Source organism: Stegodyphus dumicola, chromosome X2 (genome assembly GCF_044657685.1).
Source record: "Stegodyphus dumicola isolate Sdum_Otavi_A_Nest chromosome X2, ASM4465768v1".
Lineage (NCBI taxonomy): Eukaryota > Metazoa > Arthropoda > Arachnida > Araneae > Eresidae > Stegodyphus > Stegodyphus dumicola.
The window spans coordinates 107031097-107056652 of record NC_140781.1 but is presented as its reverse complement, the minus strand read 5'-3'; the positions used below and the strand labels follow the sequence as shown (position 1 = coordinate 107056652).

The window sequence follows — 25556 nt, the reverse complement described above, 5'->3', positions numbered from 1 at the left end:
TTTTTTTTTTTTTTTTTTTTTTTTTTTTGGTGATATGAGGAAGTATCTGTTTATTTTAGTTTAATATTTGGATCGTACTGCTGAATAAGTTTGTGGCTTTTGAATAGTATTGTTTGCCCTTTCTTACGTTGGCTTTTGCCGTCCTTTTAAGCATAAGTGTTAAATTTCCGTAAGAGCTACCTGAAGATCTGTCATAGCTATTTTTGAATTTAGAGAAACTAGTAATTCGTATACCGCCGGTGTAAATACCAGTTATTTTATTGAAAGGGTCTAAGAAGTCTTTGACAGATGGATGGCGGCGTAGTGAATTTAACGGCGATGTGATGACTAACCTTATGATTTCCTGTTTGAGCATGGGATCGCAGTCAGTTTCAGGAAAGCTTTGGAAGGTCAGATAATTCAGCATCATCTTTACGAGATTGGCAAGAGGGCACTTAAGCATCTGCCATCTCATGATAATACTGCTAAGAAGACAAACATATTTAATTCTTGTCAGAAGGTGAATTACTTCTCTACAGTTTCGTTGTAATAATTTCAGAAAACCAGGCAAGTATCCAAGCTACCCGAAATGCTGTAGAACAATAAGCCTATCGTCAAAAATTTTTGTTTGTTTAATACATTATAACAAACACTTGAAGGATATTTGCTGAAGAGAAGATGTCTTGGACAAAGATTTTCTACGGGTAAATGGCTCTTAATCCCATGGTTGCAATTTTGTATGCCTCGTAATGTACTTAATTTCGAATTGTGTGAAACCAGTGTTTTGAGGACTTATTCATTCGGCCGTCAGTGGGCAAAATATATTTAAAAAGTTTTAATTCACCATATCGATAATTCCATCTAGTGCAGCAACATATCAATCAGTTTTGGGTTCAAGATGGTGAACATAATATCATCCCGTAAGTGTAAGGAACGGTAGAAAGACTGCGAAAAGTTCTTTTTTAACTGACTTCATGAAGTCAAAATCTCGCATTTAAGGTTATAAGGTATAGCTCCCGCCTTCTAATTATGCCTTCGTGGTATAGTGGTTAGCACGCTCGACGCGTATTCGAGAGGTCCGCGGTTCGAGTCCCGGCAAGGGCATTGCTCATTTTTCATCTCTCCTCCTTTCAAAAATACCTAATGTTTCTACAGTGGTGCCCAAACTAAAAGATGGTGAATGATGATTATTCACCACCTTTTAAAAGGGGGGGGTATATAAGGTATATCTCCCGTATTCTAAACATGCCCTCGTAGTGTAGTGGTCAGCACACTCGAAGCGTATTCGAGAAGTCCGTGGTTTCTAGTCCCGGCGAGGGCATTGCTCATTTTTCATCTTCCTGCTTTCAAAAAGTAACTCATGTCTCTACAAGGTTAATTCGAAAACTCACACATGTGGGCTTTTCTTACCTCAGCCATGTAGTTAATTATATGGAAAATCATGCGAATGGAGGGCTGTTGAAAGAAACAAATTTCATTCTGATTCAAAATCTAACTATTCTAATTATTTTAAAGGCTCTATATTGTGCACAATTCTGTTTATTCTCTTCATTAATGATTTCTGTACCATGCTCATGTATGCTTGCCTTCATACGGATTAGGAAAATGGACTGTATTTCGGTGATGAGTTTTTCGCAATGCGGGTATATATGTTGCCCATTGAATCGCCGAAATTTAAGTCCATGTTTCCGCAAAGTGGAGAAAACTTGTTTTCAAGCTATCCACCAAAGCATTAACCATTCCATTAAAAGTGAACAAAAGTCGTCTGTCCGATCAACTGGGATCAATTAAACTATGTGCAACTGGCTGTAGGAACATTCATTTTCGTTTTGTTCCCTAAGTGTAATATCAATATAAGCCAGTTTCCCATAGAAAATCATCCGCGGAGACATTTCTTCCCTTAGGCAAACAGCCTTATTGTCCTTTGCTATAAGCCAATAAATCCCAAATTTGTGTTCATGCTGCAGCAGCATTTTCGTACTGCTAGGTTTCGGTCGCACATGATTTTGATGGGTTAATCATCCTCTAGTTCCTTCTAGCACTGTTTTTACCTCATAAAAGTAAGAAAATGGTGCGGTGAGAGCTCCTGAAAAGAAGCAACACCTAGGGCTACGTACTGCCTTAATCTGATCCTGAAATTAAAATTTTGTTAGCAATAATCTGGAGAGCCATGAAGACAAGCTCAGAGCAGCGATGGAAATAGAATCAGATTCTTAGCTTAGTAAAATTTTTCAGAAGCAGAAATAATAATCGAAAGAGGAGGCATTACTTTCTCTTTCCATAGAGTATGAGGCCCACCAGCGGCCGAGCGGTAAAGTCGCTGAACACTCGTAGTTCGGTTCGAGGTTCGAACCCGCGAACGGGCTGGCGTTTTCGTGGTTTTCCCCACGTGTAACGTGTATACGAGCCAGTTTCTCTTAGGAAGTCCTCCACGAAGGCATCCCTCCGATTAGGCAGATAGCCCTAGAGGCTTTGCCATAATCACACACACCCATAGAGTATGATGTTAATAGACAATATTTTCATATGGGGGGAGGAATAAATAATTTCGTAAAATCCTGTAGAATAAAAACAGAATTATAATCATTAAATATGAAACTGTTTTAAAAAATGTAAGTCTTATTAAGATATAAATTGCATTTTTAAAGCCATAAAGTTTCTGTTTCAGGCAGTTTAAAGAGTGCTAAATTTTATATAAACCCTTTAATGGTTGTGAATGAATTCAACTCTCATTCCAGTTCCGCACCACAATGGGCAGAAACGAACGAGCTCGCATTAGAAATTTATGACTGACAAGTATGGCACGTGTTTGGGAAGAAAGAATTCCTTAATCTCGCAAACACGGATGGGTTAATTTTCACGCGTATATGAATGATTAGGAAAGAAGTTCACACGTTTGTTTTTAGAAAAGAAGATACCGCTTCATGCCGATATGAATTCGCTTCTTACATCATTAAAAAAAAGCAGTTCATTGCTTTGGGAGCCTGGGCCCAAAACAGAAATTTTTTCTTACATTTTCAATAGATCTTCGAGAACAAAGGTAGGACTACGTTGATTTTTATAGTTCTTTTATTATGTTCATTTCAAAGAGGAAGCGAGAATAAAAACACAAGAAATTTCGTTATTACTGTGTCGTACTTATTAGCAGAAAAAGGTTTTCGGTTTCTATTGAAGCGGAAAGATATGGATTTGACTATTTGTTACTTAAAGCAGTTATTGGCGTCACTAATTAAAACTGGGGAATAACTAAATAAAATAAAATAAATGAGTTAAAACCTGAGAAATTAAGTGTAAATTGAGCTGCTTAATTATTATTATTTATTTTTCTGTTTCGCAGAGAAATGGTTATGTATTTTGTTGCTTAATTCTCTGAAAAAATTAATCGCGTCGGCAGTCTTGTAAATCTCGCGATTCTTGCAGATTACTCATTTGGATCAAAGATAAAGTAGGCTGTTTTTGCGACAAAGCATTTTGGAGTCTGCCTGCCTTATTGTTTCAAAGATTACTCTCAAGCAGTGATTTTTTTTTTTTTTTTTTTTTTTTATGGCGGGCACTAACCATTTTAGGCTTTTGCCGCTACTAAAACCAGAAGCGGTTGTTATTTTATGATGAACGCACGTAATAGGCGGCCACTGTTTCCGAAGGGACAGACAATTTACATCCATGGTCTTCTCCGGGATTGGAATCCGGGCTCTTTGGTGGTTAGTCAGAGTCACTGACCACTAGAACTAACAGGCAGGAGGACATTTAATTTCCTCCCGGTCTGTCCTTCAAGAGAATTAACCACTACAGGCAGAGCAATGACACATTTCCTGACGGCGCATGGCCCTTTCGCAGCCTATCTGTTTCGCTTCGGATTGCACCACACAAACTAATGCATATGCGGCTCAACAGGTACCATCGATCACTATATGTTCGAGGAATGAAATCACCAAAGACCTACATTTCAGACCGTACACAGCTGAAAAGGCCCAGGTATGGCTGAAACAACTCCAAAAGCGTAAGCTACTACGAAACAAGCTTAAAACTCTTATAGACTACCTGGCAATGAACTGCAAAAATCTTAAAAAAAAAAAAAAAAAAAAAAAAAAAAAAAAAAATTCAGCACAGTTAAAAATATTCAGCGCTGTGGTTATTAGAGACTCTGTCAGTCTTGACAGAGTCTCTAATAACCACAGGTTACAAATACCTACCTTCCGAAGCAACTTTATAAACTCAGCAACAAATTTATTTGATTTTTAATTAAATTTTAATATTCTATAAATATTTTTGGCTAGGCTTAGCGATAACAGAATGCTGCACCAGTTGAGTACAAATGCTGATAATCATATAACAGGCGATACAGCAACTCAGCTGGTGGTAAGTAAGTAAGTCACTAACCACCTTCCCGTCTATGCGGCTCAGGCAGTGATGTAAATGGAGTGTACTCGAAGCATTCCTAATGGAGTATCTGTACGGTTTAAACAGCGCGGTCACTAAACGTGTTACAGTTTGTCTGCATTATTTGGATTTAAACTATACTCATTCACCTTGCAAGTAATACCGACAGGTCGTAGGTACCAAACTGCCAAAAGCGAAATGATCTTTGTTCACCAGAAACGAGATTATTCCTGATCAATTAGAATTATTTATTATTGCAGGCACAATTTACAGTTTCAACATGCTGTTAGAACTTCCATATTCTGTTGTAAGTAGTTGCAAGAAAATTGTTCTCAAGGTTGAAAGAAAGACAGCTGAAATATATATCAGAAAAAAGTTTGTTTGTGACGTATGAAATTTAATTTTTTAGCAGTTAAAATTAGTTTCATTACAAGTAACTTACCAGTTAAAATTAGTTTCATTACAAGTAACTTACCAGTTAAGAACTTTTCTTGATAAAATATTATTTATGACACTTTTTTTGGTAAACGCATAAGGTTTATTGAATGCTAGTCATTTTCTTAAATCTTCTTAAGTGAAAAAGTCCTAAACACTTTATTATTAGGTTATTTTCTCGATAACCGCAGATATTCGTTATGCTATGGCAGAACTACAGAGAATAAAGTATTTAAATCCTGCTTTCAGCAAGATATGCAGAAAGTAAAGCTTACTTTGCTCACGCAATACAAAGAACACGTTGTTATTTAAAAGTAAGTAAAATACTTTTAGACATTTTGAAAGTCTTGGTACTGAAAACTACTTGTTCACTGTTAAAAAAAGAAAAAACCTGGTTTCGAGAAAATGATGAAAGAAAATGATGGACTTCTAAGAAACCCATTTAGTTCGTTGAATATTTCAATTTTTGTTTTTAATTTTAATTTTTAGAACTTTTCTTAATTTTTACTGATATTGGTTTAAATTCGTTATAAGTTAATACCGAATGATGATGCTTCATTTAATGCTCGGAAAAATGTTTTCTTATTATAAGACTCAGATTAAAATAATTAATTAAAATAAAACTCTTCTACTCAGCAGTGGCCTATCTAGAGCTTTTAAAAAAATCGTAAAAACAAAACATTTTTATTTTCAATGAAAATAATCTGTTCTTTACTGTTTCTAACCGAGGAAACATGTGGTCTTGCATTATCTTGCTGAAAGATGGTGTTTGCTAAGTCGAAGATGAGTCATAGCCACTGAACGTAAGATGTCAGATATGTACCGATCTGAGTTCAAATTAGCGTCCATCGGAACTAGAGATGTGCGTGTCGTGTATCCAATACTGCCCAAGCCATCACACTAGGTGCAGAGTCCTTATGCCGATATCGAATACAAGCAGGCGACGCGCAGTCTCCTCGGAGCCTCCAGACACGTATACGGCCTGGACGTATACGTATACGGACATCAGAATACTGCAGCACACAGAACCGGGGCTTGCCTGAAACTCGTTGTGCCCCACCCCCGTATCCAGCTTTGTCGTTTGGCGCACCAGAGTCGTCGTCTCTCTATGCTTGCAATGTCAAGAGAAGCCGAAGTAATGGTCGCCGTGCTGATACTTCACGCAGCTGCAAACGCCGACGCACCGCACAAGCGGACCAGAAGACCTGGTGCGCTACTAAGAGCACTCACGTAATTTTGATAAAACTCTTTACTCTTAATTTATGCATTTAAAATATTCGCAATTGTCCTAAAATTTGCTTCGTTGCTTTTCTATCGCCTTTTATTTAAGTTTAAAAACATTTATTAATAATTTAGTACAGTATTAAAATCAACGCTTAATTTGAACATTGACCTTATAAGGTATTTCTCCCGCTTTCTTAGCATGCCTTCGTGCTGTGGTGGTCTGCACGCAGCGCGCGTATTCCAGAGGTCCGTGGTTCGATTCCCGGCGAAGGCGTTGCTAATTTTTCATCTTGCCTGCTTCCAAAAAATACGTAATGTCTCTACAACCTCACCCGTTACTTGGTGCAATATTGATATGAGAATGAGCTAAGTTCTACCAATTGAAATAACAAATTTTATTCCAAAACAATTTTTCTAAACATTCATATGAAAATAATGTATGGCAAAACACAGTCAAAAGAATTGAGGTTTCACATTTTTTCTTTGTTAATAAAGCATAAACGGATTAACTAAGAATAGAATAACATAAATAGTAATTACAATAATTATGATATTGAATTAGCATATTTTAGTCACGACTGCGGAAAATGCATTTTCATCAAGCGTAACCTTTAATTATGGCACAAAAGCAGAGGTGCTTGATAGTTGACAAACTTAATGTGAAGAAAGAAAAATCCTTTACGTAAAAAGGGAAAAAGTACTTATAACAGAATACAAACACAAAACACACACACACACAAAATGTACCAGGTATATTCTTAAAATATAACTAGAAACTTGTACTTTCTGAGGTCTTTGAACTTTTAAAAATTACAAACAATTTCTAACAACATACATTTTGAAAGCATGCTCAGTTTAAAAGAACGACATTTTCCTATACATAAAATTACACAAAACATTTTCCATATTATCACTTAACGTAACTTTCCTACATTTAAAAAATTTAATGTACTTCAGAGTTTGATAAGTGTTATCATGCAGACGCGTAGCTAGAAGGGGTGTGTCCTGGGCACTCCTTCATCATCGCATTATGTCAAAAATATAACAATTTAAAAAGCTTCTAATACATAAAAATTATTAATGTACATATGCATATCTATCATCAGAAACTGTTTTTAAAGTTTGGCGTAAATCAGAGAATTATTTTAATTTTAGCACGAGTTCGATTGATTAGCAAGGGTTTCATTCCCGATCTTTAGAGAAAAAAAGAAAAGATATCTTTTTTTTCTAGTCCACTACCTTTAGGGTCAGCGAAAATATAATCGCTTTCATAATTCTTAGGGGTCTCAAACCTCTCGCTCTTCTGTAGTTATCTTAAAAATTAAGCATTAGGAAATTTAGTTTGATCACTCACCAATTAAAAGAATACTTTAGAAGTGAAAAGGGAATCATATTATAGCATAATATTTGGCTAGTTACTTTTTGCTGTATTAAACCATCAATTATATCAATAAACATAATAAACGTACAAAAATTTTGTTACTTTACGATTAACTGTAGATTAAGCGTATGGGTGGCAGGTGTCTACGGAGCGCGCATAACGCAGGGTTAAGTAAACAATGCAAGTTTCATTTATTTTAGCCTTCTAAATTTTTTTGTAATCAAATTTCTAAAATATTTATCTTTTTCTTAACTTTCATCTGATATATATATATATATATATATATTAAATAAGTGTAATTTCTTGAAATTCATTCAGGCATCTATTCTCACGTTACAGACTTTTTTTTACTAAATTTAACAATATGAAGTAATAATATTCAATTCAATGCCTTTTTGAGGCTTAACCAATAAAATCTTCAAAATCCGAAGTATAGCTAAAATATCACTCGCATTCGTCTGTGTAAGAAAGAAATTTTTTAAAGTTGCTAAAATCTCAAAAAACATTTCGCGTATAATTTGCGTCGGAATTTGTACTAAATATTGGCACCGTAACATTATCTCACACGTAATATTCTGTCAGTTCTGGCCTTCGTAAGTCATGGGTAACTTTTAAAATGTATTAGCAAATAGCAAATGCAGTGAACACATCAGCTTTAAACTCTTCAAATTTCTATGTAAGAGTCGAATTCACTTTAAAGAAATTTTGTACACATTTCGAAAGAATACGAATGACAACAAAACGGTCTCTCTTCTTTTTGTTATCATACAATAATTTCTTTTTTGAACTGCATACTAAATTTCATTCATTAAGTTAGTAATTTACAATCACAGATTAGCATTAATCTTGAACAAATGATGGATGCAGATGGGATTCGGATCTCTCTTCTTTAAGCTGATCAATGGTTCAACGGCTAAAGCCGTGAAACTGTGGTAGTTCGGCTCCATTTCTATTCTCGTCACTGAAAGGTTTGACTGCATGAGTTTTCCAGAATTTTCTTCATATAGAATGTATACATGTGTGTATGGTTGCTCTGTTGCTTAGTTTTAAAAATATGCACGGTTGCACATGAAGTTATATGTAAATCAAAGCGCTCTGCTATTATTTATTAGAGATATAGTTACACTAGGTTAGATTATTTGAATATAACAAAGCCGCCGCAAGGGCTGTCTGCCTAAGAAGAGGGATGTATTTATGGAAGACGCTTTGAATGAAAAAGGCTTGCATTCAAGTTACACATGGGGAAAACCACGAAAATCAACCATGCAGCCAGCCAGTTCAAACCAGGTCGAACTACGAATATTCAGTTGCCTTAACCACTCAGCCACTCGTGGAGCCAAGAAATACAGTCATCAGTCGCTGTAGTTCAGAAAACTCTTCGGTTAATTGAATTATTCCGACTTCTCTTCTCTCCGAGGGAAACAAAATTTTTGCATTTTTTACCTCATACTTCCTTCCTTGAACGCTGTACAGTTAATTGTTTAGTCATAATTACTTAACATTTTAGGATTGAGTTTTCATCAATGCAGAAAGTCAGCTTTACTATTATAATTTTGAAAATAATATATTTTACTCGTTTATTTCACAGGGCAACAAAGCAATGTAGGAATTTTTACGAAAACAAAAAGAAAATGATAAGAAAAATATTGTTATTGTTTTCTGAGTTAAACAATGTCTGACTGTTAGTAATAATATAGCGCTTATGAATTAATAAATCTGAAGTTATTCGGTAGTGATAGATCTGGTGGAGCTTTGCTAGCTGACGTTAATGATACACAAACCAAAGACTTCTTTTTATACATTCTTTTTATTTGAAATAAATCATTCTAACTCTTTATCCAAATAGTATTTTTGCCAGTAATAATTTTACCTTAAATTCTGAGAATCTTTAAAAAAAAGCAGCTTAAAGGAAAAGAGACTATCATTGATTTTGTTTGTTTATTTTAACTCATATAGGTATATACTTTCATATGAAATTATTTATATTAATACCTTTTGTACTTTTTGAACAAGGAGTTTGATCTCATTAATTGTATGAAACAATAAAATAAAAGTAATACGTAATTAATAGTACAATTTTTATTCATCATTCCTTTATTTCTGTATAAGAAATTAATAATAGGTTGTAAGTTAAAATAATAAGTTTAAAGTTTCGGAAAATTATAGCTTTCCCAATTTACTCGAAATTTCCTTCAATATTTTTAATAAAATGTTTAAAATGTGAATATTCTTAAAATATTATTGCAAATAAAAATTATACGGTGGTAAAATCGTAAAATGTGTTAATGCTTATAACCTTTCTTCAGAATAGGTTTGGTTTTGGTTTGTGTGGTTACAGCAAAACCTTGAGAGTTATCTGCCTAAGGGAAGGGTTGCCTTCGCAGGATAGTTTCTAAACCTTCAGAATGGGAACATCAGGGTATTAGTTCAAATGATGTAGTAACGGAAACACTCATTTAAAGAGAGATTAACTCTGTATATGGCAATGCATTAAAATATAAAATTTAAAAAATTCCTATTAATTAAACTAAATTTAGTCAATTAACTATGATTTAAAATTTAAATAGAAATTTTGATTTTTTAACGAAGGTTTGAATTTAAATCAGGTATTTTATTACGTAAAAAAATTGTCCTGTTTTGGAGAAATTTCATTTCAACAAATGGGAACCCCTAAATTCAGGGCTGGCTTAACCCCCGTAATGTACGCATAAAACACATGTACACCAGCAGCCAGTGCACCACAGTTCTGCACGTTAAAATTTAAAAAAAAAAAAAAAAAAGTGTTTATGATCAGAAACTACGTACAGATGTTTTTAACTGATTTTTATATAAATTTAATTTATGATTTCCTTTACAATATTAGCAAAAAATTTCTTTTTTAAAACCATTAAACAAATAAAAAAAATCTTTCATTATTTTGGGCTTAGATTAAGCGTAACTAATTTCTGCTAGTGTAGTTATCCAGAACCAGAAGACAATGAAAGCTAATGCAAGTTTGATAGGGAAACCCTGAAATTTTCGCTTAGTCTTATTGTATCCTTCTTTTCTAAGAGGAGCTTGTATTCGTTCTTTATAGGTAAGTATAGCTTTCCGAGCTCCAGGCCACTTATGTGGACCTTGTAATCTATACTGGTAGGGCAATGAGGGCCCTAGCCATAACGCCCAAAATAGTTCTTGATCTGTGAAAAATATTTTTAGTAAATTTGGCTTTGCTCCAAACTTAGATGTTAAGTCATCCAAATATTCTATATAATCAACCCTGGTTGTTAATCTGTCGGATATTTTATATCTTTTGCGATTCATTTCATAAGTATTTCTTACATCAGCCATCATTTCCTTTGGGCTGGGAAGTTTTACTTTTCCACTGATTAAAAGGGATGCCCATCTACATTGTGCTTCACCTAAAGGATATCCAGGACCTAAAGGCAATATAAATCCGATAATTGCTAATGTTGGATGAGGTAATTGTACTGGGAACATGCATTTGTACAGATTAAGACAGTCTCCATCTTTTGTGATTATTCCTTCTTGGAGGACAGGGAATTTCCATTCATAGCCTGTTGCCATTATAACAGTGTCTGCTTCCGTGACCTTCGTTTCACCTTCAAAAATTACACCATTCTCAGTGAAAGTTTTAATATTATTCTTAACGATAACATGGCCAGATATGATTTTAGTGGGCAAAGCATCACTCAAGACAGGATCTTGAGCGAATATAGAATGCGGAGGTCGAAGACCGTATAGGGAATGGTTGAATTTCAATCTCTGTAATATACCCTCAAAATACCAACTAGTCCAAGAAATAGGTATGAGTCTCATAATAAAATCTGACCAACGTCTGAGGTAACACATGTCAAAAGGAAGGCCATAGGGACCTAATCTTGGAAGAATCCATCCGCCGCTGCCAGAGCTGAGATAAACCTGAAAAAAAAAAAAAAAAAAAAAAAAAAAAAAAAAAGGCGGGTTACAGTATTGTCCAAAATGACAAAAATACAATGCTGTCACACTGAAGAATATTTAAAATTTTGTGTCTTCATTTTCAAAAAAAAGTAAAAGGTAGGTAAGCAGGAATTATCATAAAAACTGATGGATTTCGAAGCTTTTTATACTACTAAATGAAAATTAGACTGCTGGTGTAAGAAATGTTAGATGCATATATAATAAATGTAACTTACTAATCTACATTATTCTAATGCCTTTATCCGTAAGAGAATTTTAATTTTTTCACTGAACAAGCAAAATGTATTGAAAATGCTGAAATATTCTCTAGTTTGTCCAGCAAAACATTTTTACAATTATTATTACGGTACATAAATAAATTTCAATTTCTAAAAACAAAACTTTTAATATTATCATAGTGTGATTAGATCAAATGAATGGGAAGGATTTTTGTTTTAATGTCTTTTTATTTATTTAATTTGGTCATATATTAACAATAAATAAATAAATTTATTTTAAAATAATACAAAAGAAAACTGTATTTGAGGCGAAAATAATATCATATTTTATCTATGTTTAGCTGGGGACGTAATAACTTGATCATTTTCAGTGAAAATATTAAGCATATTCTGCGCTGTCTCGCAAAAGTTGAATGCGATTCAAATTTGCATCCACTATATATTTAATTGGGATGATTCCTACTATCTGTTTTCTTGGAGATAACAAATGTTAACATAACAAATGTCGGCAATATTCCAAATATTGGAATAACTTAACTCAAAAGCGATTTCCATCTCGAACTAAATCAAACTGTTTTCTTTGCTAAAAGTCCCTTACTTGACTTTTTTATTTAAAAATATTTTTTATTAAAAAATTTAAAAACATGCTCAAGCGAACGTTTTGAAGAATGTTGTCGTTGATTTTAAATTAAAATAGTTTTGTTAAGACTTCCATAATGTGTTTCGAATATCTTCAGCGAAGGTCAGCTGTTAAGAGTTTGAAACAGGAGAATCCATTAAAATCTGGTCTTTATTTTGCGAACTATCTGTCATTATTCTTTTATAGGAATAATTCTAACATGTGGTTATCCATGGATCAGTTCTATCTAGGATTGCAGGATTGAAGCATTGAGACCAGCACATTAGATTACTTGTCAGATGCAATCCTTAAGCATTTCACCAACTTTCTGATCAACAGCTACTACAAAAATAAGAAAGTTGTTATCTGCTGGTACCAGTGAGGTAATCATTTGGCATACGACTTAGGTAGAAGCGCAGTGTAGCCTTTTGAATGAATTAAGATTTGTCCTAGAATCAGAAAATAAAATTTTAAGAGCCTGAAGAGGAAAAGGAGGAGATAAACAGTCAAAAAAGTCATTGAGCTCATGTCTTTAATTCTGGCAATGTAACTATACGGCCTGAATTTTCTTTAGGGCAGGCTATCGATATGATGTCACCATTGACCTTCATATATTCAGAATGGGTTATTGTTACTGTAGAAACATACGGCAATCAAGTCCTCGAATGTGCCACAAACTATGTTGCAGCAAGGAGTCCATGTTTTCTTTTTGGCAGACAATAAACCTCTTCCATAACAGAATATGGCTGATGAGTTTGGTATGGTTTGGTTTATTGAGATTACGGCAAAGCACACTAGGGCTAAGGGGAAAGATGCCTTCGTGGAGTACTTTCTAAGGCAAACTGGCTCGTATACATGTTACACATGAGGAAAACCACGAAAACGCCCATGCAGTCAGCCCGTTCGCGGGATTCGAACCTCGGACCGAACTACCAGTATTCAGCGACTTTACCGCTCGGACGCTGGTGGGCCATGGCTGATGGGAGAACACGTTTACTGCTTTTATTCAGCAATAAGCGCATTCTCCGGACCTCAAAGCACGTGTCAAAATTATGGGAAGCTATACTCCATATTCAGCTCGTTTGTTTTGTTTGTACAGCATGTAAAATGTTTTCTTCGAATGCACTAAATGTGCAGTAAGCACTTAAAGGGTTAAAATTCAGTATCTGCCGCTTATTAAACTGACCGGTTAATAAACTCAGCCGCTAACTACGTTCTAATTTCCAGGAACCAAAACAGGTACATACTAATCAATAGAAAAGCGCCTTTTATTAAACTCATCTCCGCCGCTTATCAAACTCTAATTAGCTAAAGACTGGTTCTTAACTGTCAGAATATATCATTTGAACCTACCAAAGCTTTTCTTAGTGCATTCATTTAACGTATTGTGGACCGCCGCTTTACCATTCAGGTATGTAATACTTTAACAAAACGGGTTAAACTGAAAATTTCCTGCCGGTCACTGTATAAGGTATTTCTACCGACTTCTTGGTATGCCTTCGTAGTGTAGTGGTCTGCACACTGGTCTCGTATTCCAGAGGTCCGTGGTTCGATTCCCGGGGAGGGCGTTGCTCATTTTTTATCTTCCTGCTTCCAAAAAAAGTACCTAATGTCTCTACAACTATGCGAGACATTGTTTTCAGAATTCTTCTGCGAACTGGACTTCAGAAAACAGACTTTTCTTACCTTAAGGTTAACCAAAAAAAAAAAAAAAATCCTCTAGAGACACTGTAAATGAATGAGGGTTCCCATATTTCCATAAGGAGCTATGCCCATATTTTTCACCACATTATTTAAAGTTTCAAATTATTTTTTTGAAAACATTATGCATAGAATTTACCTAAAACATTTCTATTTTAAGTTTTTAAACTTTTTTTCAAGTCATGCTTTTACGTTTAACGCATTCATTTCAAATTTGCTGATAAGGTAGTCTTGTTCATATTTCTGCTACATTCCACTGCTTTCTTTTCTTATTGTCTGATTATATATGGAAAATTACCTATTTATTATTATTTTTGTCTTTGTTTGTGATATGTTAAGTTTTTATTTTCAAGGTATTATCTACACCTAGTCCATTGCGACACTAGGAAGTGCAATTTCTTTTTAACATTTTGACTGAGTAAGTTTCTATTTCAAAGTTCCTATACCTATTTTTTCCATAAAAATTGTTACTGTTACTTTGAATTTAGCATTTAAACTTTCAATTTAATGTTATTAGATATTTAGCATTAACGTTTTGTTATTTAGAACAGATTTTCTAAAATTAGTATAATACATCATTTTGTAATGCATTTTTTTAATTGAATATTTAAATTCCTTGCGCACCACGTAGTAATGTAATGTACTAGTAGTTTTGTAATGTAAAAGTAGACCATTTTCAGTAAGATTCTGTTCCTCTTCCAAAGTATCACAATATCATTTTTTTTTTTTTATTTGAGGTAATAAAATTTTAAAACTTTCGAGAAATTTTAAAATCCTTTGGAATTTTTTTTCAGAAACAGAACTTTGCTCCGAATACCTGTGCATAGTGTACTAATAAGGCGTAATTTAATATTAAAATTTTCATTCGTATTATATCTTCATTTGAAGTATTATTTCTAATTCTTAGGTTCTTTTTTTAATATGATAAAATGCATGCCACATCGGAGCAGTTTATATCTTGATGAATGCTTTATTTGAAATTCCACTCATGTTTAAATTAAAAGGTTTATTTGCAATATCCTCTTAAAGTTTGGTTTCAGCATTCATCCAGTATAAATCAGAAGCGAGGTTCTGTTGATAATTCTTTTGCTCCTTAAAAAAGATCCTAAAGATTATCAATTTATTTTTATTTTTGTTCAATTTTTATACTAATTGTCTTTAATTTTTTTCATTTACTTCCATCATTAATTTTGTAGTTTGGGAATTATCATGTAAGCTTCTTTTGCATTAGATAGGTATAAAATAAAATGTTACTGTAACGCTTTACTTTAGGATTCGTATATCTTTCCTAAATAACAATCGGAATTGAATATATAAACGAAATTTTATTGCAGCTTCAAGAGATAACAGCTTTTACAAATCAAGATATCAGATCTGGAAAGAATATAATCAAGTCGGTTTTAAAAATGTAAACTGTGATCAGAATGCCATTACCTCGGAGTTGTAGACAAATTATAGACGTATTAAATCTCTGACAGAGCAAAAGAAAAATAAAATTACATTAGTCTCTTAACTCACGGACAGTTACTCACGGTCTTTTACACATACCTCAACGAAAGGCAGGAACGACCATCAGAACCCACCTGAAAAGTCGGTCCCTAGGTCCTGAAAATTTTACCGCTTTAAAAAGTACCAAATGTTGACAGATTGGAAATACACTTTCAAACATTGCCAGTTTAGAGGAAAAGATTTGTCGCTAAAAAGAAAAAAAAACTTGGCGAACTTCAGTAGCACATATTTGTAATCCTACTTTAAGCTATATGCACAACTTCAGTGTCAGTAACATTATTCACTTAGAAGTAGAAATACTACAAAGTAACAGAACCGTGAGGTATATTCAACTACTAAAAATTACCATAAGTTAAAGAAAAGTTTTGCAACAAATAAACACAAAATTACCACACACACACACACACACATACACACACACACACACAAAAAAAAAAAAAAAAAAAAAGCATCATTGTTAATCGGAAGGGCTTTAAAAATGTCGCATGTAAACAAGCTCTGTATTAAAGGATAGATTTCTGCGCTGTCGGAAGACAAATACTCCTATTCCAAATTGAAAAACGCTTTGAAATTAATCATATAAAAATTTTAAGTGCAAAATAAGCAACATTGTTAATTGGAAGGGGAAAATCCGTATTTCTACATGCAAAGGAGACTCCAAACGCAGTCGCCGACGCAGCGGGGGGGGGGGGGAAGTTTGCCGAGACGCAGAAATCAAGTTCAGAGCCTTTAAACACAACTGTAGCAACAATTAATAGAATAACAAACCAAGATTCAAAACTTTAAAAAATGTTATGTTAACCAGGTTTTGTCAAGATATGTACAATACAGAGCAATTTGTGGAACCGTATATGGAAACTATTTAACAGAAGATAAATGGAAATGCATTGTGACCGTTGATAAACTATGGGTTTACCAAAATGGCTGCAACAAAGAAGGGTCTATTTATTATCGGAAACGAAGAGGAAAAGTGTATAAACCTGTTTTCGTCATTGTTAAGAAAGTTTCGATAAGGGGCTTATGATTGTAGCGGGATTCTATTACAAGGGGAAATTAAAAATAATAACAGCGGAAAAAATAATAAAATCAACATAATATCAAGAGAAAGTTTCATGCCATGTATTTACATAAGAAATTCCATTTCATTATCCCAATGTTTTCAAAGAGGGAAATTTCATTAAGCCAAAGCAACAAGTCGTACTTCAAAAAGTACCACTGAGTTCCTTGAAAAAATGAAGACTGAAACAGGTATGCATGTATACATTTTCAATACATCCCTGCGAAGTACCCTGATGTTTCATCTGTGGACTACTGTGTCTTTCATCTCTTGAAAAGAGCTGTAGAGCTGGTTCTAAACGCAAAGCCACCGCAGTTCATGAACTTTGGAAAGTAGTAAAAGAGGAATGAAAAATGATAACCCTGTAAATTTCACGAAAAGCTTTCTGTTATGAAAATCACGATGTAGACTTATAATCCAAACATAAAAGCTGTTAGATCCAATATTTAAAAAAATATTCTTTAAGTTTTAAACACTAATTAAACGGCCATGAAATTATTCTAAAAATGTTATAAGGTATTTTCTTCGCCTTTCAAGCATGGCTTCGTGGTGTAACGGTTAGCATACTCGGCGCGTATTCAAGAGGTCCAGGCTCGAGTCCCGCCGAGAGCGTTGTTCATTTTTCAAGTCTCCCGCATAAAAATAACCTAATGTCTCTACAATGAGTAAACCCCGTTTGTAGAAAGAGACTAAAATGATTAAATTATTATTTATTATTTATAGCTACGAAATGATTAAAAATATATTACACATATATCCTTCAGACATATTTCGATTCTTTAAATTCAAAGTTTGTGAAGTTCTAAAATTTTACTCTATACCTACAAGAAACGATCAGATTTAAGTTACCTGTTCGGCAAACGTGCATGCCTCTGTCGCAGCATCTACTCCAGAACATCCTAAGCCAACAACAACAACTCTTTCATTTTTGAACGATTCATATGTCTTCAGTTGTTTAGTATGCAAGATACGACCTTTGAACTTTTCTTGATCAGGAAAGTGGGGCATTTTGGGATATCCAAACTGTCCAGAACAAATCATCACCGCATCATAAGTATCCGTGGAAACTTTATTTGCCACCAAATCTTTTACTTTAACGATCCATTTGCCAGTTACATCATAATCTTCCGCCTGCCGAACACTAATAACTTCGTGATTAAATTTCATGTGTCGGAGGACGTCAAAATGGTTTGCATAGTCTTGAATCAATTTATAGATTCTCTTATGAGTTAGATAGTTTGGGTTATCTGTAGGCGGAGGATAATCACTCAGGGCTGACATTTCCTTGCTGTTGTTAGCCACTGTGCAGGATGTCACGGACGCCAGACCTATAGAAAAGTGCGTGATATATAGAACTCATTATATATCATTTCATAAAATCATAGAACGTCTATATATATATATATATAAAATGAAAAACAAATTAAATTAATAAGTTTAAAATACATTCCACATTCAATTCGGAACAAACCATTTTAGTAATTTATACTCTTCGCTGCATCGTCATCGAAGGTTTGGCATAACGAAAGAAATAAATACATTAGCCTGTTTATGAACTAACAAAAACACAAATTAAAAATTAGAGTTTAATACTTAAAATAATCTCAAAAAAATAATCAAAGCAATCTGTATCTTTATCAGTGTAACCCGTATTTATTTTCCATTATTACCACCACTTGTTACTGCTGTTAGTGCTCAAATGAATTAAGTTTTGAAATGCTCTTTACTTTATATATATATATGACTACTGTCATATAAATACTATATTTTCTGTATATTTTATATTGTTACGAAATTCCCAACTGCGGTAAGATAGCTTGCCCGCAAAGCGGGTTTAGGGTTGCCAGAAAACGACAAAGAAGGGCAGGGTTACCAGGTTTGGCGGGAAGTCGCTCGTTTGGCTACAAAATTGGCGATATACTATAGACGGGGCGAGAACATTCTAGAACTAATTCTTACTGGTTTACCCCCCCTCCCTGATACAAATGTTGTGTTCTACGATTTCGCGAACTTAGAGTGATTGATGACAACGCTTGATGCAGAATCAAAACACAATTTATTCGACAGTATTACTCAGCAAAGTTCAAAAACAATTTTACAGTCGTCAAAAAGACTATGTTAAACACGCTGAAACAATCAGCAACACAGCCTTCAGGCTACAACGGTGAAGCTAGCTTCACGGCAAAGCACTAAAGTACAGATTCCGACTCTGTCGATCGGTCTCAAGCTAATCTCTTAACTTAAAGGACTCAAAATACTTTTCATGATAAATCTCAGAATACACTCATAATAAACTGCTACTTCGCGTACAAGTGGAGTTTATATTACTTTTGACCTACCTTCGAGAACATTCTGGGGCAAATCTGTAAGAATTCGTTCTAGAATGTTCTCGCTCCGTCTATGGTATAACGGCAATTTTGTCGCCAAATATTGACAAATGGGCGATTTTGCGCCATATCTGGAAATCCTGCATTTCTTTGCCTTTTTCTGGCACCCCTAAACCCTAAAGGACTGTTGCCACTACTACGTTATTAAAGCGTTTCGTATGCGTTTCACCAATCAACGAGCGAATTCATTTGGATTGACATCCGCAAACCGGTCGGTCTGCGGTGGCGGACGACGCACGGATGAAGTTCAACAATGTTCAACTTCTATCCGTACGTTTGCGGAAGAGTTGGGGTCCCGTGGTAAAAAAGGAGCAATTAGGTGTAGTCACGAAAAATTAATGGCGACAGAAGTAGCGATGAACGCTGGATCAGGGAAAGAACATTATAGCGAGAAATCTGCGTACTGAAAAAGACAGCAATCAACGGAATTTAGTTAAAAAATCGAAAAGAAAAATAATATAACTGCAACTATAGTACTAATTCACAGAGAGCAGTGACTACTGTCAAGAAAATCTGGTGCAAAAAGTATAATTCCAAGTCCATGAAATAGCAAAATTTATCCTGAAAATTATTTTCTAGTTCTGCATACACATTTGCTTTTAATGAAAGTGAACGTCTGACTATATCAAACTGCTATAGCAAATTAGATAAGGCATTAAAAGATTTTTTTTTTTTCTTTTGAAACAGGTAAAAACAAATAACGTTATTTATAAATTAAATCTGATAACCTTTTAAATATTCTACTGCATTAAAAGTACGTTAAATTTGTATTTCTCTATTCATAAATATACCTTTTTGGCTAACACATATTTGTAAGCACATCTTTCACTTGGAATATATTTTTAGCAGTCCGTCTGATTTCAATCGGAACGCCACTTTAAAATCATGTTTTTGTATGAAATACCCTACAAGTTGAAGAACAAACTCTGGTGGATCTTTTAGTCGATAGCACACTGAAATAACAACACTCTGTTTTCAGCTTTCTTATCTCCGTCTCCAAATTTGATTTTTATTTGTGTTTTATAATTTCTTTCCAGTATTATGTGCATTAAATATAATGTTTTATTTATGCTCTTATTTATTTAAATGTTCTCTGCAAGAATTTATTTTAAAGGTTATAATATTATACGAATTTGAAACCTACTCCCTATATATACATATATATACTTTCACTACCAATTAACATGAGACAGTATTAATGCCCTATAATTTTTAATAAAACATTAAAAAAATTATTATAATAATTGTTTTAAAATTCAGTCCTCACGAGGCAGTCAGCGTATACAAGCATAGCAAATTTTGTGTAAATATTGTGAACCCTTCTTTACAGTACTCTGTTTTTGGTATTTTTATTTGTTTTGCAGTAACAGTACATTTTAGTTTTCATTATGTATTATTTCATTAATATTTAAGGCTTCTAGAAACGCAAAGAAATTTTTAAAAATTACTTCAGCTTCTTTGCAATTAGAGATGTTCCCAATATGCATTATAATCTTGCTTATCTAAAAATTGCTAACGTGTTTTACTTTAACAGTTCATAAGCAGAAATAAAAATTTCCAATAACATCGAATTTAAGTATCTTAAGAGTCCGGATCCCGTAAGTTAAATACAGAGACATCTGGTGGCAATGAATGCAATTGACCACCGAACTTCCGTACGCAATAAATCCAAAGCAATAGTGAAAAAACGGTCGTCCGTCTGCGTTTCTCCCATGGAGGGTAGGAAGTAAGACCTCCATGGTTTCTCCCAATTTCTTACCTCCATGCTTTCTCCCAATGATGCTTCGCTTTCGCAACGGACTAATAAAAACAGGGTTCAAACCGGGAACGCTATTTTACCACAGCTGGGTATTTCGCAACACTATGGATAGAAATTTGTCTTTGTCTGGTTTAGATTTAATAACATAAACACTATATCAGTTACATATACATTTATTTTAAGTTATATTTTAATACAGTGCTCTTAAGTTCTGCCAAGTAATTTTGATAATTTTGAGAGGTTTGTAAAGGCTACTGAAAATTTTATTTTCGAATGGGTGACGTGAAAAATATGCAATGTCTTGGCCAGGATTCGAACTCAGGACCTTCCGTTGCTAGCCGGACATAGTTTAAAATAATACTACGAAGGCAAGAGGTAAGTAGAGAGAAAATACCTGACAGGTTAAGGTGTTCTAATGAAATAAACATTTCCAAATGCATTTTATTTTCCCTTTCTGAAAGAAACACTAGAGCTACATCTGTCACATTCGAAAGATGATATAAGAAGGGGTTTAGCACCAACGAGAAAAGGAAATTGCCTAGTAGTTCAATCTCGAGCAGCAAGCGAGACGTATACAAAAGCAGTACAAGAGTGTATTATTTTTATGTGTAATGCTCTATTTTATTAGGCTGGTAGTTTTTTTATTTTAGAAATTTTAAATTTTGAAATACAGTATATTTTTAAAATTACTTTTATACAATTAACGTTAAAGAGCTGTAATGAGTTTACATATACAGCTAGGTCTACAGTTTTTGCTATGTAATATGAAATCTAAATTAAATAAACACAATCTTTACTTTAAAAGTAATCTAATAAGCTAGTTAATAATAGTCTATTTATAAATAATCTGGCTTTTAAAAATAATCGAATAAAATGTACAAACAGTTTTGTGGAAGTCACATAAGTATGAGATTTATAAAGACCTAATTCTAGTATTTCATAGCGCTCACATTCAGAAGTTTTATTAAATACTCAGAAAAAGGAGTGCGGAATTGGAAAATGTAGTTACAGTCTGTAAGAAACTTTCAAACAATTATCGTTGCAATTGATAGTATACAGTAAGCATGATTCTGCTAGTATTTTAATCTGTATAATCTGTTATTTAGTGACGGTCAGTTATTGTAAAAGTTATAAGGAGTTATCAAACTTCATCTGCCTTGTAGGTATAGTGTAAGTGGAAAGTACATTAAGCTAGCAAATGGGAGATCCATGGTTCGAATTCTCGCGAAGGTCCAAGTAATTTATCGTGTTTTCTGCTTCCAAAAAACTTAAGACTTTACAAGTAGCGCTTGAATTAGCAATATGGTGAACGATAATTCGTCACTAACTGGAAGTAGACGACTGGATCTCGTAATTCTCGCCCGTCGATTGTCGCGGGGAAACCTATAAGAAATTAAACATTCCCACATGCGTGCTCTTGTGGTGTAAATAGTACATCGAGAAAACGTGGAGAAGATACGAGGTGTGAATCCCTCTACTGGACAATTAATTTATGACGGTTCCTGCTTTCAAAAATCCTTATGATCTTTACAAGATACTTGCTAAATAGTGGATTTGTATAAATGGCTGGAATTTGCTAAAAGTAGATTTGGATAAATGGCTGGAAGTGAAGACTATAGTTTCAAGATACTTATTCAATGTAAATTCAGTATAAATATACTGAATATTTAAAACATTTTGTCGCAGTTGTATCTATGTTTATGAAGAAGTTCCTGAGGAAAGACTGCTAGATTAGTTAATTATGGCAAAGTCTGGAGACCTCTTTAACTCTCAAGAAAGCCCACTAACGGCCTAGTTGTTAAAACTGCTGAACACTGGTTATTCGATCTGGGTTCATTATAAGGTATTTCTTGCATATTCCAGAGGTCCGTGGTTCGATTCCTGGCAAAGGCGTTGCTCATTTCCCATCTTTCCAGTCTCAGAAAATACCTAATGTCTCTACATCGTATTACAGCGAATGAGCTGGTTATTTTCCATGTGTAAAGTAGAAAGAGCCAGTTTCTCTTTTAAAGTCCTTCATTAATCTGCCATTATGTTTTTCCATATTCAAATGACCAATAAACTAACAAACTTTCACGAATATTGCTTTCGCTGAAAACATTCCAAACAACCTATGAGGCTGGCATTTATTTCATATATAGAAAAAAACTACAAAACGCTTTTACTAACAATTCGTTTAATGGCAAAACTCGGACAAAACCAGTGGCGAACATGGAACGAAAGGTTCACTCTAACCTATACTTCCGGCACACTCTCTTTAAACGTAGGTTATGTTAACTATAAAAAGACAATTAATGATCGGGAGCCCTTTAGAAGGCGGAGGTTTTCTTATTTGCGCCTGCGCAACACCATCCACCTCCTCCGGACGAAGCTACCAGAGTTTGACAAGAGAGGATTTTGGAGCTAGCAGTTTGTTGGAAGCAACCAGAGTTTCTGTAAAGCTAAGGCCATTTATGAGTCACTCTTGAGGGAATAAATATTGAGACTTGTATAACAATACTTACCTTCAACATCATCTTCATGGTATCTCCAAGTGCCTCCACTAAATTGAGTCTTTTCAAAACATACGCCTTCTATACCTTCTTCCTTCAGACACTTTATACAACATATTCCACAGACTCCTCCTCCGACCACTGCAACTTTTATAGCCTTTTTCTTTTCCATATTTAGTTGTTCTAGGTAAAAAAGGAAAGAATTTATTTTCCTTTGCCAATCATAATTGTATATTTGATAGAATATCACATGGAATACATTACCTTAATGTAATAGCAAAGAATTTTAATGTTACTGGAACAAGTTACTGAATATAAAACAGATTTAGATGGCTAAAGGAATGATAAAAAATGATCTTAAAAGCATAAATAAATATTCAAAACTGGATAATTCTAGCCGAAAGTAGAAATATCTTGGATAAGCGTTCTAAAGAAGGCGCTGGTCCACAATGGGCTGCCGGGCCTTTCATGATGATGATTAAAGGATATTAAAATATATACCACTAGAAATACCACGTTAGGGAATATATTAACAAATAGAGTGGAAACTGAAAATTTTATTCTATTTTGGAGCAACGAAAACTGCTTCAGTAGATGGAGATGCATGCTCTGAGCGCTTCATTGAAGAAAAACGAAATTACAATATAATCCTAAAATATTTGCCTAATTACTTAAATTATCCCGAGAGCAGTATACCTTATGAGCCAAACTTGGTAATTTAAGAAAAATATTACTATATGTTACCATTCTTAGTGTTTAGGAGAATTTCAGAAAAAAACGTTGTAATCCACGAGCTAAGAAAGAGAGGGCAAGATGTATCAGTTTTAACTCATCATACTAAGACAAATGTTTAGCTAAATACTTAAGTTCTAAACACCATTGTCCGAAGTTAAATCAAGTCAACAAACACATTTTACTTGGAGATAACAGAGAAATTGGACAAAACGTACTAATTGGCAATACTTTTTCATGCAAGTGGATTAACATATGACACGTAACTAGTTCGCGGAAGTTGCTTTTTTAATTGTCACGACACAATGCTAAAGTAACAACGGAAAGAATAAACGAATAACAATGAACTGTTGATTGTTTATGATAATTGATAATTTCAGAGATAAATGCTAATGGAATTCAAAGCAGTAACAATTTACATATAATTAGTTTATACTATTTTAAATAAATTGCGTACTTTATATGATCCTCACATTCAATCAAAGAATTACAGGTAACATGTAATACTACGCCATAGCCAAACTGTAGTTTATTATTAAGTAATTGTAGTTAGGCTGGATACTAATTCCGAATTTTTAATAACACCACATCTTAATAATATTATAAAAGATCTTTTAACCCTTAATTTGACTTTGTCCCTTTGGACATCTACTTTTGGATGATATTTAAAGTCTAAATATATGCAAAAAGTGTTGCAAAATTAAGTCAGTTTAGAAATTTAGACTCAGTCAAACATCTCTTGGGTTTCTACTAAAACTAATAAAGTTATTGCAACTTAAAAGTCAAATAGTAACCGTCAATTAAAAAACTTTAGATTTAGTCAAGATATGGCTTTTGTCAAAATTTAGGTTTATATAAAGTGCTGCTGAAAGTAAATTCTTTTACTCCTGGAAATATCCCTTCTTTTCGTTTTGATAATTAATTTCACACACCATTTAAATTTTAATCCCTGTCAATAAGTTATAGCTGAACAGCAGCGAAAGATTGTTACAATACTAAGGTCATTATCAATAGATTCTGTAATTTAACCCTTTTCGAGCTTTCTTCTTAACTTCTCTTATTTTGTCATTACATAAACGTCTTAAGAAAATGTTAAGTAAAAAAGGCTGTTAAAAGGCTAACCGATTATGAAGATAAAATGTCTTAATATGATAGTACTGAATTTAATTTTTCATATACCTACCTACATACACTGTGTCCACAAAAGCCCGTACCCTGCCTTTATTTCCACAGCCGCTGATCGTAGACCTATACTTCAAATTGCAAAAATGTTTTAAAAGAAGAAAAAAAATCATGTTTTGACATTTTTAAAGAAATCAGATTTGTAAAATTTATGAAATCTAACTTTTTCAGCAATCCTCCGATCCCTATACTTATATTTAGGAAAGTTATAAAAAGTAACACACAAAATGGTTGATTTCCGTACGACAAAGATTAACTGAGATATTTGGAACTAAAGTCGGATCATATTAAGGGGCAGTACATAAATTGAAGACAGAAATATTTGCACGTATAGTAATTCAAAATAAAATGTCAGTTTAGAAAAAGGCTTTTGATAATAAGAGATTAAGTGACGACGATTTACTGTGAAAAGTACTGATCAATATAATTTTTTTCAAAATGGTGATCCTATTCATAGAATTTTAGAGAATTCGTTTTCTAGAATATACTGGCAGTATTCACTGGCAGAGCCGTGCCAAGATATTTTTTCACCTGAGGCAAA

The 25556-nt window shown here is 33.8% G+C and overlaps 1 protein-coding gene and 1 long non-coding RNA gene across 2 annotated transcripts in view; one reads left to right on the top strand and one right to left on the bottom strand.

Annotated features, from left to right (window-relative positions):
- The window catches only part of LOC118202871 (uncharacterized), a 174423-nt gene that overhangs the window by 98382 nt on the left and 50485 nt on the right, over positions 1–25556 (top strand). The gene's annotated exons all lie outside the window — the stretch shown is intronic.
- LOC118191052 (flavin-containing monooxygenase 5-like) lies at positions 6396–25083 on the bottom strand. The gene is made up of 4 exons (XM_035361849.2): positions 25017–25083; positions 23114–23284; positions 17313–17791; positions 6396–11320 (listed from the first exon to the last, which is right to left on the bottom strand). The coding sequence occupies exons 2-4, from the start codon at positions 23271–23273 to the stop codon at positions 10328–10330; spliced, it is 1632 nt and encodes a 543-aa protein (XP_035217740.2). The 5' UTR covers positions 23274–23284; positions 25017–25083; the 3' UTR covers positions 6396–10327.

Excerpts from the sequence above, each read along its gene's own strand:
- LOC118191052 (XM_035361849.2), bottom strand. The coding sequence starts at position 23,273 with ATGGAAAAGAAAAAGGCTATAAAAGTTGCAGTGGTCGGAGGAGGAGTC. Across the intron at positions 17,792-23,113 it reads CCATGAAGATGATGTTGAAG|GTCTGGCGTCCGTGACATCC; the intron begins GTAAGTATTGTT and ends ACTTTTCTATAG. Across the intron at positions 11,321-17,312 it reads CATGCACGTTTGCCGAACAG|GTTTATCTCAGCTCTGGCAG; the intron begins GTAACTTAAATC and ends TTTTTTTTTCAG.